Genomic DNA, 12484 nt, shown 5'->3' on the forward strand with positions numbered 1-12484 from the left:
ATATGGGAGACCCCCGAGACCCCTCCCCTGCCTGAGGGGCTCCTGAGACCCCTCCCCAATATTGGGGGACCCCTGAGAGACCTCCCTGACCCCCATTGACAACCCCAGGGGCCCTGGGACCCCTCCCCAATATGGGGGACCCCCATTGACACCCCCATCCTGTGGGACCCCTCCCCAATATGGGAGACCCCCGAGACCCCTCCCCAGTTTGGGGCACCCCCACTGACCCCCAGCGACCCCTCCCCCCCCCATGGGGCTGTGGGACCCCTCCCCAACCTGGGGACCCCTGCGGGACCCCCACACCCTGTGAGACCCCTCCCCAAACTTGGGGATCCCCCAGGAGACCCCCAGATTTCCCCCCAAATTTTGGGGGGACCCCCAGACCCCCCCCCCCAGCCCCAAATCAGCCCCACCAGGAGCAGCAAAAATGGGGAAAAAACCTGACCCCAAAACCCCCCGGATTTGGGGTGAAAACCTCGGATTTTGGGCAAAAAACTTCAGATTTTGGGGTGAAAACGTCGGATTTGGGACCAAAGACATCAGAGTTGGGGTGAACACCTCGGAATTTGGGGTGAAAACGTCGGAATTTGGGGTGAAAACGTCGAAATTTGGGGTGAAAACGTCGAAATTTGGGGTGAAAACGTCGGAATTTGGGGTGAAAACCTCGGATTTGGGGTGAAAACCTCGGAATTTGGGGTGAAAACCTCGGATTTGGGGCCGGAGCTGCAGCAGGAAATGGAAACCGCCCGGGTTGGACCCAAAACCTCCAGATTTGAGCCCAAATCTCAGGTGAGGAGAACAAAAAAAAATTTTCATTTTGGGGCTTGGAAACGTGGGGCAGAAAAAGTTCAGTTTTAGGGTGAAAATCGCTGAGTTTTGTTCAAAAAATCCCCAATTTCAGGCTGCAAATTCCCGGTTTTCCAATGAAAATTTTCAGCTTTACCTTAAAAACCCCAAATTTAGATGAAATCTCCCAATTTTGGGTTAGAACGGCTAATTTTGAGTGAGGATTGTGAATTTTGGGGTTGAAATTTGTAATTTTGAGCTGAAACATCCAATTTTTGGGGTTGGCAATAGAAGTTCCAGGCTGAAAATTCCAATTTTGGGCGGAAAATCTCCGATTTTGGGGCAGAAAATGCCAAATTTGGGATAAAAATCCTGATTTTGGTGCCAAAAATGAGAATTTTGGACCAAAAAAAATCTCCAAGTTCTGTTGTTAAGGTGAAAATTTTCATTTTGGTGTTTGAAAGGCCCAATCTGGGAGTGGATTTAACAATTTTAGATAAAATTTCCTCATTTCAGGGTAAAACCACCCAGGTTTGGGACTCAGCTCCATTTCTATTGAAATCCTCAATTTTGTGTCCTAAAAATGCAAAATTTGGGGCTGAAAATCCCAAACTTTGGCTGAAAATGCTGAATTTTACCCTGAAACTTCAAATTTTAGCCTGGAAATCCTGAACTTTGGTCCAAAGATCACAAATTTTAGGTTTAAAAACCTGAATTTTACCCTGAAATTCAAAATTTGTTGCTCCCAACTCCCATTTTTCCCTCAAAAATTCTCTTTTTTTGGGTTTATTGAGGCCTAAAAATGTCCAGTTTGGGGCTCCAAATCCTCATTTTGCTGCTGAAAAAAGCGAATTTGAGGCCAAAAATCCCAAATTTTTACTGGACACCCTCAAATTTTGTGCTGCAAACTTCACTTTTGGCCCAAACCTGACAAATTTTAGGCTGAAAATCCTGTTTTTTTTCTCAAAACCTCAAATTTTGGGGCTAAAAATGCCACATTTTCAGTTCAAACCCCAAATTTTGGTGGGCGAAAAAAAAATTTTCCAGACTGAAAATTGCAAATTTTGAGCTGAAAACTTCAAATTTGAGGCTGAAATCTCTGAAATTTGGGGTAAAAGCTCTGAGATTTGGGGTGCCAGTCCCCAATTTTGGGGTGCCATTCCCAGTTTTGGGGTGTCAGTGTGGAATTTGGGGTGCCAGTCCCCAATTTTGGGGTGCCATTCCCAGTTTTGGGGTGTCAGTGTGGAATTTGGGGTGCTGTTCCCAGTTTTGGGCTGTCCCCTCGTTTTTGGGGTGTCGTTTTTGGGGTGCCATTGCCATTTTTGGGGCATCACTGGGGAATTTGGGGGTACCATTCCCCATTTTTAGGGTGTCTCCCCATTTTTGGGGTGCCGGTTTTGGGGTGTCAGTGTGGAATTTGGGGTGCTGGTTTTGGGGTGTCTGTCAGTTTTTGGGGTGCCGTTTTTGGGGGTGCCATTCCCCATTTTTGGGGTGTCTGTGAGCTTTTGGGGTGCTGTTTTTGGGGTGTCAGTGTGGAATTTGGGGTGCTGGTTTTGGGGTGCCATTGCTGGTTTTGGGGTGTCTCTCCCCATTTTTGGGGTGCCGTTTTTGGGGTTCCATTCCCCATTTTTGGGGTGTCTCTCCCCATGTAGGCCCTTCCCCCATTCTGGGGTGTCAGTGTGGAATTTGGGATCTCTGTCTGTTTTTGGGGTTCCATTCCCCGTTTTTGGGGTTTCATGACCCATTTTTGGGGTGTCCCTCGCACTCAGGCCCTGCCCCCACTCTGGGGTGCCATTCCCCATTTTTAGGGTGCCATTTTTGGGGTGTCCCTCTGGCAGGCCCTGCCCCCGCTCTAGGGTGACATTCCCGGTTTTGGGGTGCTGTTTTTGGGGTGTCTGTGTGGATTTTGGGGTGCTGGTTTTGGGGCTCTGTTCCCCGTTTTTGGGGTGTCCCTCCCGCCCAGGCCCTGCCCCCGCTCTGGGGTGTCAGTGTGGAATTTGGGGTGCTGTTTTTGGGGTGTCTGTCAGATTTTTGGGTGCCGTTTTTGGGGTTCCATTCCCCGTTTTTGGGGTGTCCCTCCCTGCCCAGGCCCTGCCCCTGCTCTGGGGTGACATTCCCCAATTTGGGGTGCCGGTTTTGGGGTGTCTGTCCGGTTTTTGGGTGCTGTTTTCGGGGTTCCGTTCCCCGTTTTCGGGGTGTCCCTCCTGACCAGGCCCTGCCCCCGCTCTGGGGTATCTGTCAGGTTTTGGGGTGCTGTTTTTGGGGTGTCAGTGTGGAATTTGGGGTGTTGGTTTTGGGGTGTCTGTCAGCTTTTGGGGTGCCGGTTTTGGGGTGTCAATGTGGAATTTGGGGTGCCGTTTTTGGGGTCTCTGTCAGCTTTTGGGGTGCCGTTTTTGGGGTGTCTCTCCCTGGTTTTTGGGGTTCGATTCCCCGTTTTTGGGGTTCCATTCCGCATTTTCGGGGTGTCCACCCCGCCCAGGCCCTGCCCCTGCTCTGGGGTGACATTCCCCAATTTGGGGTGCTGTTTTTGGGGTTCCATTACCCATTTTTGGGGTGTCTCTCCCGCCCAGGCCCTGCCCCCGCTCTGGGGTGTCAGTGTGGAATTTGGGGTGCCGGTTTTGGGGTGTCTGTCAGATATTTGGGTGCCATTTTCGGGGTTCCGTTCCCCGTTTTCGGGGTGTCCCTCCCGCCCCGGCCCTGCCCCCGCTCTGGCCGGAGCTGATAAAGGGCCCCGGCCCCGCCCGGCCCCCCCCCAGCAACCGCCGCGGCCCCAGGATCTGATAAGGCCTTATCAGCCCCCGGCAGCCCCGGGGCCGTTACCGCCCCCCCGCTGCACCCCAAAACCCCCGAGCACCCCAAAACCCCCAGAGCGCCCCAAAATCCCCAAAACCCCCCAAACCCCGCCGGCCCCACAGCCCAGGTGAGCTCTGACCCCCCCAAACCCCCCCGGGGTCCCCCCAGATTTTGGGGTGTCCGGGGGGGGGGGGAGGGGCAGGGGTGGGGTCCTGGAGCCCCTCCCACTTCCCCCCCCCCCCCCCCCCGTGTCCGTCCGTCTGTCCGGGACAGGGACAGCGGGACAGGGACGGACACGGCGGCGCCAGGTCAGGGACCCCCGGGTTTGGGGGTTCGGGGGGAAACGGGGAGAGCTTGGGGGGCACCTGGGGGTTGGGGGATCCCAAGGGTTTGGGGGTCCCAGTTTGGGGATTTGGAGGTTCCAGTTTGGGGGTTTGGGGGTGCCCAGTTTGGGGATTTGGGGGTTTGAGGGTTTGGGGGTGCCCAGTTTGGGGGTTTGGGGATTTTGGGGGTCCAAGTTTGGGGGTTTTGGGGGTGCCCGGTTTGGGGATTTGGGGATTTTGGGGGGTCCAAGTTTGGGGGTTTGGGGGTACCCGGTTTGGGGATTTTAGGGTTTGGGGTGCCCAAGGGTTTGGGGGTGCCCAGCTTGGGGATTTGGGGCTTGGGGGGTCCCAGTTTGGGGATTTGGGGGTTTGAGGGTTTGGGGGTGCCCAGCTTGGGGATTTTGGGGCTTGGGGGGTCCAAGTTTGGGGGTTTTGGGGGTGCCCAGTTTGGGGATTTGGGGTTTGGGGGTGCCCAAGGGTTTGGGGGTCCCAGTTTGGGGATTTTGGGGTTCCCAAGGGTTTGGGGTTCCCAGGGGTTTGGGGGATTTGGGGTTTTGGGGGTGCCCAGTTTAAGGATTTTGGGGGTGCCCATTTTGGGGATTTGGGGGTTTGGGAGGTCTCAGTTTGGGGTTTTGGGGGTTTGGGGGTCCCAGTTTGGGGACTTGGGGGGTCCCAGTTTGGATATTTTGGGGCTTGGGGGTTCCCAGTTTGGGGATTTTGGGGTTTGAGGGTTTGGGGGGTCCCAGTTTGGGGTTTTGGGGGTCCCAGTTTGGGGATTTTGGGGTTTGTGGGTCCCCAGTGGGGGGGTTCCCAGGGATTTGGGGGTCCCTGGTTTGGGGATTTCGGGGTTTGGGGGCACCCGGGGGTTTGGGACCCCCCAGTTTGGGGGTTTTGGAGTTTGGGGGTCCCAGCTTGGGGTTTTGGGGGTTCGAGGGTACCCGGTTTGGGAATTTGGGGGTTCGGGGGTTCCAGTTCGAGGATTTTTGGGGTTTGGGGGCACGCGAGGATTTGGGACCCCCCAGTTTGAGGATTTTGGGGTTTGGGGCTCCCCAGTTTCGGGTGTTCAGGGTTTGGGGGTTCCCAGGGGTTCAGGACCCCCCAATTTGGGGGTTTTGGGGTTTGGGGGTGCCTGGAGGTTTGGGGACCCCCCAGTTTGGGGATTTTGGGGTTCAGGACCCCCCAATTTGGAGGTTTCGGGGTTTGGAGGCACCCGGGGGTTCAGGGGAAGAATTTGGGGTGCCCTGTGAGCCGCAGGGGTTGGGGACCCCCAAATCCCAATTTGGGCAACCTGAGAGTTTGGGGTGATTTGGGGGGCACTGAGGGTTTTGGGGTCACTCAGGGGTTTTGGGGTGCTGATGTGGTTGGCACTGAGGGCTTTGGGTTTTTGGGGTGCTGATTTGGGGTCCCACAGGATTTTGGGGTGCTGATGTGGGGGCGCTGTGCAGGTACCCCCCGTGCCGGTTTTGGGGTCACTCAGGGGTTTTGGGGTGTTGATTTGGGGTCCCACAGGAGATTTTGGGGTGCTGATTTGGGGTCACTCAGGGGTTTGGGGTTTTTGGGGTGCTGCATTGGGGATTTTGGGGGGCTGACCTGGAGTCCCTCCACAGCCACCCCTGGTGCTGTTTTTGGGGTGCTAATTTGGGGTTTTGGGGATTTTGAGGGATTTTGGGGGTGTTGCTTTGGGGTTTTTGGGATTTTGGGGTGCTGATTTGGGATTTTGGGGTGCTGATTTGGGGTTTTCAGGTTTTTGGGGTGCTGATTTCAGGGTTTTGGGGTGCTGATTTGGGCTCTCTCCGCAGCCGCCCCGGTGCCGTTTTTGGGGTGCCCATTTGGGGGTTTTGGGGTGGTGATTTGGGCTTTTTGGGGTGCTGACCGGGGTCCCTCTGCAACCGCCCCGGTGCCGTTTTTGGGGTGCTGATTTGGGGTTTTCGGGTTTTTGGGGTGCTGCTTTGGGGTTTTGGGGTGCTGATTTGGGGTTTTTGGGTTTTTGGGGTGCTGACCGGGGTCCCTCCGCAGCCGCCCCCGGTGCTGTTTTTGGGGTGCTGATTTCGGGGTTTTGGGGTGCTGATTTTGGGTTTTTGGGTTTTTGGGGTGCTGACCGGGCTCTCTGCGCAGCCGCCCCGGTGCCGTTTTTGGGGTGCTGCTTTCGGGTTTTTGGGATTTTGGGGTGCTGATTTGGGGTTTTGGGATTTGTGGTGCTGCTTTGGGATTTTGGGGTGCTGATTTGGGATTTTTGGGGTGCTGACCGGGCTCCCTCCGCAGCCACCCTGGTGCCGTTTTTGGGGTGCTGCTTTGGGGTTTTGGGGTGCTGATTTGGGATTTTGGGGTGCTGATTTGGGGTTTTGGGGTGCTGATTTGGGGTTTTCAGGTTTTTGGGGTGCTGCTTTGGGGTTTTTGGGTTTTTGGGGTGCTGATTTTGGGGTCCCTCCGCAGGCGCCCCGGTGCCGTTTTTGGGGTGCTGATTTGGGGTTTTGGGGTGCTGATTTGGGTTTTTGGGGTGCTGATTTGGGTTTTTGGGGTGCTGATTTGGGCTCCCTCCGCAGGCGCCCCGGTGCTGTTTTTGGGGTGCTGATTTGGGGTTTTCAGGTTTTTGGGTGCTGTTTCGGGTTTTTGGGTTTTTGGGGTGCTGATTTGGGGTCCCTCCACAGCCACCCCCGGTGCTGTTTTTGGGGTGCTAATTTGGGGTTTTGGGGATTTTGGGGGATTTTGGGGGTGCTGATTTGGGCTCCCTCCGCAGCCGCCCCGGTGCCGTTTTTGGGGTGCCCATGGAGTTTGTGACGCTGGGGGGGCCGGAGGGGCCCCCCCCGTTCCCGGACGAGGCCGGAGCGTTCCTGGGGCTGCCCGAGGGGCTGGAGCCGGGGGGGCTGCTGGGACCCCTCCCCCCCGCGCCAGGTACCCCCTGTCACCTGTGTCACCCGTGTGTCACCTGTGTTATCTGTGTGTCACCTGTGTCACCTATGTGTCACCTATGTGTCACCTCTGTCACCCCCTGTCACCTGTGTGTCACCCGTGTGTCACCTGTGTGTCACCTCTGTGTCACCTGTGTGTCACCTCTGTGTCACCCGTGTGTCACCTGTGTGTCACCTGTGCCACCTGTACCTGTGCCACCCCCTGTCACCTGTGTCACACCTGTGTTATCTGTGTGTTACCTCTGTGTCAGCCGTGTGTCACCTCTGTGTCACCTGTGTGTCACCTGTGTCACTGTGTCACCCGTGTGTCACCTGTACCTGTGTCACCTGTGTGTCACCCATGTGTCACCTGTGTCACCTCTGTGTCACCTGTGTGTCACCCGTGTGCCACCTGTGCCACCTGTGTCACCTGTGTGTCACCTCTGTGTCACCTGTACCTGTGTCACACCCGTGTGTCACCTGTGTGTCACCTGTACCTGTGTCACCTGTGTCAGCCGTGCGTCACCTGTGTGTCACCTGTACCGGTGTCACCTGGGTCACCTGTGCCACCTGTGTCACCTCTGTGTCACCCGTGTGTCACCTGTGTGTCACCCGTGTCACCTGTGTGTCACCTGTGTGTCACCTGTACCTGTGTCACCTGTACCTGTGTCACCTGTGTGTCACCCGTGTGTCACCTGTGCCACCTGTGTCACCTGTGTCACCTGTACCTGTGTCACCTGTGTGTCACCTGTGTCACCTGTGTGTCACCCGTGTGTCACCTGTGTGTCACCTGTGTGTCACCTGTACCTGTGTCACCTGTGTGTCACCTGTGCCACCTGTACCTGTGTCACCTCTGTGTCACCTGTGTGTCACCTGTGTGTCACCTCTGTCACCTGTACCTGTGTCTCACCTGTGTTATCTGTGTCACCTGTGTGTCACCTCTGTGTCACCTGTGTCACCTCTGTGTCACCCGTGTTGTGTCACCTGTGTGTCACCCGTGTGTCACCTCTGTGTCACCTCTGTGTCACCTGTACCTGTGTCACACCTGTATCACCTGTGTGTCACCTGTGTGTCACCTCTGTGTCACCCGTGTGTCACCTCTTTGTCACCTGTACCTGTGTCACCTGTGTTATTTGTGTCACCTGTGTCACCTGTACCTCTGTCACCTCCTGTCACCTCTGTGTCACCTCTGTGTCACCTGGGTGTCACCCCTTGTGTCACCTGGATCATCCCTGGGTCACCTCTGTGTCACCCCCCCCCCCATGTCACCTGGGTCACTCCCATGTCACCCCCCTGTGTCATCTGGGTCACCTCTGGGTCACCTGTACCTGTGTCACCCCCCATGTCACCTGTACCTGCGTCACCACCGTCACCTGGGTCACCCCCCCGTGTCACCTCGGTCACCCCCTGTGTCCCCCCTGTGTCTCCCATGTGCCCCCTGTGTCCCCTCTGTCCCCCCACAGCCCCCCGTGCCCCCCATGTCCCTCTATCCCCCGTGTCCCCAATGTCCCCACACGTGTCCCTGTGCCCCATCCCCCGTGTCCCCAATGTCCCCAGTGTCCCCAATGTCCCTGTGTCCCTGGCAGCTGTCCCTCCTTGTCCCTCCATGTCCCCCCTGGGCCTCCCGTCCCCAATGTCCCCCCTGTCCCCAATGTCCCCAATGTCCCCAGGCTGTCCCTGGTGCCCTGGGCTGAGGGGGGGTCTCTGGGGGGGTCCCTGTGTCCCCAATGATGTCCCCAATGTCCCCAATGTGTCCCCAATGTGTCCCCAGTGTGTCCCCAATGTCCCTGTGTCCCCAAGCCGGCTGTCCCTGGTGTCCCCAATGTCCCCAATGTGTCCCCAATGTCCCCAATGTCCCCAATGATGTCCCTGTGTCCCCAGGCCGGCTGTCCCTGGTGTCCCCAATGTCCCCAATGTCCCCAATGTGTCCCCAATGTCCCCAATGTCCCCATTGTCCCCATTGTCCCCAGGCCGGCTGTCCCTGCTGTCCCCAATGTGTCCCCAATGTGTCCCCATTGTCCCCATTGTCCCCAATGTCCCCAATGTCCCCAATGTCCCCAGGCCGGCTCTCCCTGGTGTCCCCAATGTCCCCATTGTCCCCAATGTCCCCAATGTCCCCAATGATGTCTCCATTGTCCCCAGGCCGGCTGTCCCTGTGTCCCCAATGTCCCCAATGTGTCCCCAATGTGTCCCCAATGATGTCCCCAATGTGTCCCCATTGTCCCCAGGCCGGCTGTCCCTGGTGTCCCCAATGATGTCCCCAATGTCCCCACAATGTCCCCAATGTGTCCCCAATGTGTCCCCAATGTCCCCAATGTCCCCACTGTCCCCAGGCCGGCTGTCCCTGCTGTCCCCAATGTGTCCCCATTGTCCCCATTGTCCCCAGGCCGGCTGTCCCTGCTGTCCCCAATGTGTCCCCATTGTCCCCATTGTCCCCATTGTCCCCAGGCCGGCTGTCCCTGGTGTCCCCAATGTCCCCAATGTCCCCCCATTGTCCCCAGGCCGGCTGTCCCTGGTGTCCCCATTGTCCCCATTGTCCCCATTGTCCCCAGGCCGGCTGTCCCCATTGTCCCCAATGATGTCCCTGTGTCCCCATTGTCCCCAATGTGTCCCCAATGTCCCCAGGCCGGCTGTCCCTGGTGTCCCCAATGTGTCCCCATTGTCCCCATTGTCCCCAGGCCGGCTGTCCCTGGTGTCCCCATTGTCCCCAATGTGTCCCCATTGTCCCCATTGTCCCCAGGCCGGCTGTCCCCGGTGTCCCCAATGTGTCCCCATTGTCCCCATTGTCCCCATTGTCCCCAGGCCGGCTGTCCCTGGTGTCCCCATTGTCCCCAATGTCCCCAATGTGTCCCCATTGTCCCCAATGTCCCCATTGTCCCCATTGTCCCCATTGTCCCCAGGCCGGCTGTCCCTGGTGCCCTGGGCCGAGGGGGGGTCCCTGGGGGGTCCCTGGGGTGCCCCCGCCCCCCCCCCGGAGCCCCCCCGGTTCCTGGAGCTGCTGCAGCCGCCCCGGAGCCCCCCCAGCGCGGGACCCCCCCTGCTGCCCCCCCCGGGACCCCCGGCCTGCGGTGAGAGACTGGGAGGGACTGGGGGGGACTGGGAGAGACTGGGAATGGACTGGGGTAAACTGGGAATGGGACTGGGAGAGACTGGGAGAGACTGGGAATGGGACTGGGATGGACTGGGAGAGACTGGGAGAAACTGGGAGAAACTGGGGGGGACTGGGAATGGACTGGGAGAGACTGGGAGAGACTGGGAATGGGACTGGGAGAGACTGGGAGAGACTGGAGATGGACTGGGAGAGACTGGGGGGGACTGGGAATGGACTGGGAGAGACTGGGAGAGACTGGGAATGGACTGGGAGAGATTGGAATGGACTGGGAGAGACTGGAGAGACTGGGAATGGACTGGGATGGACTGGGATATACTGGGATGGACTGGGAATGGACTGGGAATGGGACTGGGATATACTGGGATGGACTGGAGTAAACTGGGATGGACTGGGAGAGACTGGGGGGGACTGGGAGAGACTGGGAATGGACTGGGATGGACTGGGATATACTGGGAGAAACTGGGAATGGGAATGGGATAGACTGGATAGACTGGGATATACTGGGGTAAACTGGGATGGACTGGAATGGGACTGGGATGGACTGGGATATACTGGGATGGACTGGGAATGGACTGGGAATGGGACTGGGATGGACTGGGATATACTGGGATGGACTGGGAATGGACTGGGAATGGGACTGGGATATACTGGGATGGACTGGAGTAAACTGGGATGGACTGGGAGAGACTGGGGGGGACTGGGAGAGACTGGGAATGGACTGGGGGGAACTGGATAAACTGGGAGAAACTGGGAATGGACTGGAATGGGAATGGGACTGGGATATACTGGGAGAAACTGGGATAAACTGGGAATGGGACTGGGGTAAACTGGGATGGACTGGGAGAAACTGGGAATGGACTGGGAATGGACTGGAAGAGACTGGGAATGGGACTGGGAGAGACTGGGAATGGACTGGGAGAGACTGGGAGAGACTGGGAATGGGACTGGGATATACTGGGATATAATGGGAGAAACTGGGAATGGACATACTGGGAATGGGATATACTGGATAGACTGGGATGGACTGGGGTAAACTGGGATGGACTGGGATGGGACTGGGATGGGACTGGGATGGACTGGATGGACTGGGAGAGTGGGATAAACTGGGAATGGGAATGGGGCAACTGGGATGGACTGGGATAAACTGGGAGAGACTGGGAGGGACTGGGAATGGGATAAACTGGGAATGGACTGGGAATGGGACTGGGATAAACTGGGATATACTGGGAGAAACTGGGAATGGGATAGACTGGGATAGACTGGGATAGAGTGGGATAGAGTGGGATATACTGGGGTAAACTGGGAGGGACTGGGACATACTGGAATAAACTGGGAGGGACTGGGATAGACTCGGAATGGGATGGGGATAAACTGGGAGAGACTGGATAAACTGGGATAAACTGGGAATGGGACTGAGGGGAACCGGGGGGCTGGGAATGGACTGGAATAGGGAGAACTGGGGGTGACTGGGATAAACTGGGATGGACTGGGAGCGGGACTGGGGGGGAATGGGACATACTGGGATGAACTGGGATAAATTGGGATAAACTGGGATATACTGGAGTAAACTGGATAAACTGGGAATGGGACTGGGAATGGAATGGGGACTGGGGGTGATGGAATGGGACTGGGAGGGACTGGGGGGCTCACTGGGGGGCACTGGTTCATACTGGGATGGACTGGGGGGCTCACTGGGGGGCACTGGTTCATACTGGGATGCACTGGAGGGACTGGGGGGGCTCACTGGGGGGCACTGGTTCATACTGGGATGCACTGGGAAGCTCACTGGGGGTTGTACTGGTTTGTAGTGGAGCTGGTACTGGTCCATACTGGGGCACAGATAGGTTTGTGTCGGCTTGTACTGGTTTATGCTGGTCTATACTGGTTTATACTGGTGCAGGATATTCTATAGTGGTCTGTACTGGTTTATACTGGTGTAGGATATTTTATAGTGGTCTATACTGGTTTATACTGGTGTGAGATATTCTATACTGGTCTGTACTGGTTTATACTGGTGCAGAATATCCTATAGTGGTCTGTACTGGTTTACACTGGTCTGTGCAGGTTTATACTGGTGTAGGATATTTTATAGTGGTCTATACTGGTTTATACTGGTGTGAGATATTCTATACTGGTCTGTACTGGTTTACACTGGTGCAGGACATTCTATACTGGTCTGTACTGGTTTATACTGGTGTAGGATATTTTATACTGGTCTATACTGGTTTATACTGGTGTAGGATATTTTATACTGGTCTATACTGGTTTATACTGGTGTAGGATATTTTATACTGGTCTGTACTGGTTTATACTGGTGCAGGATATTCTATATTGTTCTGTACTGGTTTATACTGGTGTAGGATATTTTATAGTGGTCTATACTGGTTTATACTGGTGTGAGATATTCTATAGTGGTCTGTACTGGTTTATACTGTGCAGAATATCCTATAGCGGTCTGTACTGGTTTATACTGGTGTGAGATATTCTATATTGGTCTGTACTGGTTTATACTGGTGTAGGACATTCTATACTGGTCTGTACTGGTTTACACTGGTCTGTGCAGGTTTATACTGGTGTAGGAT

The 12484-nt window shown here is 56.0% G+C and overlaps 1 protein-coding gene across 8 annotated transcripts in view; it reads left to right on the forward strand.

The window, feature by feature from the left end:
• The first annotated feature begins 296 nt into the window (after positions 1-296).
• Positions 297-12484, forward strand: part of GATA1 (GATA binding protein 1) — a 22257-nt gene continuing 10069 nt past the window's right edge. The window contains exons 1-5 of one of the 8 annotated variants that reach the window (XM_074531191.1): positions 297-584; positions 627-663; positions 705-789; positions 6640-6794; positions 9691-9858. In XM_074531191.1, coding sequence (XP_074387292.1) covers positions 428-584; positions 627-663; positions 705-789; positions 6640-6794; positions 9691-9858 — 602 coding nt within the window. In that variant the 5' untranslated portion in view covers positions 297-427. Of the gene's footprint in view, positions 790-3607; positions 3707-3750; positions 3888-6639; positions 6795-9690; positions 9859-12484 lie in introns of those variants that run through there. The other 7 variants (XM_074531188.1, XM_074531189.1, XM_074531190.1 and 4 more) reach the window with 7 other exon arrangements.

This window comes from Zonotrichia albicollis, chromosome 34 (genome assembly GCF_047830755.1).
Source record: "Zonotrichia albicollis isolate bZonAlb1 chromosome 34, bZonAlb1.hap1, whole genome shotgun sequence".
In the NCBI taxonomy this organism is placed as follows: domain Eukaryota; kingdom Metazoa; phylum Chordata; class Aves; order Passeriformes; family Passerellidae; genus Zonotrichia; species Zonotrichia albicollis.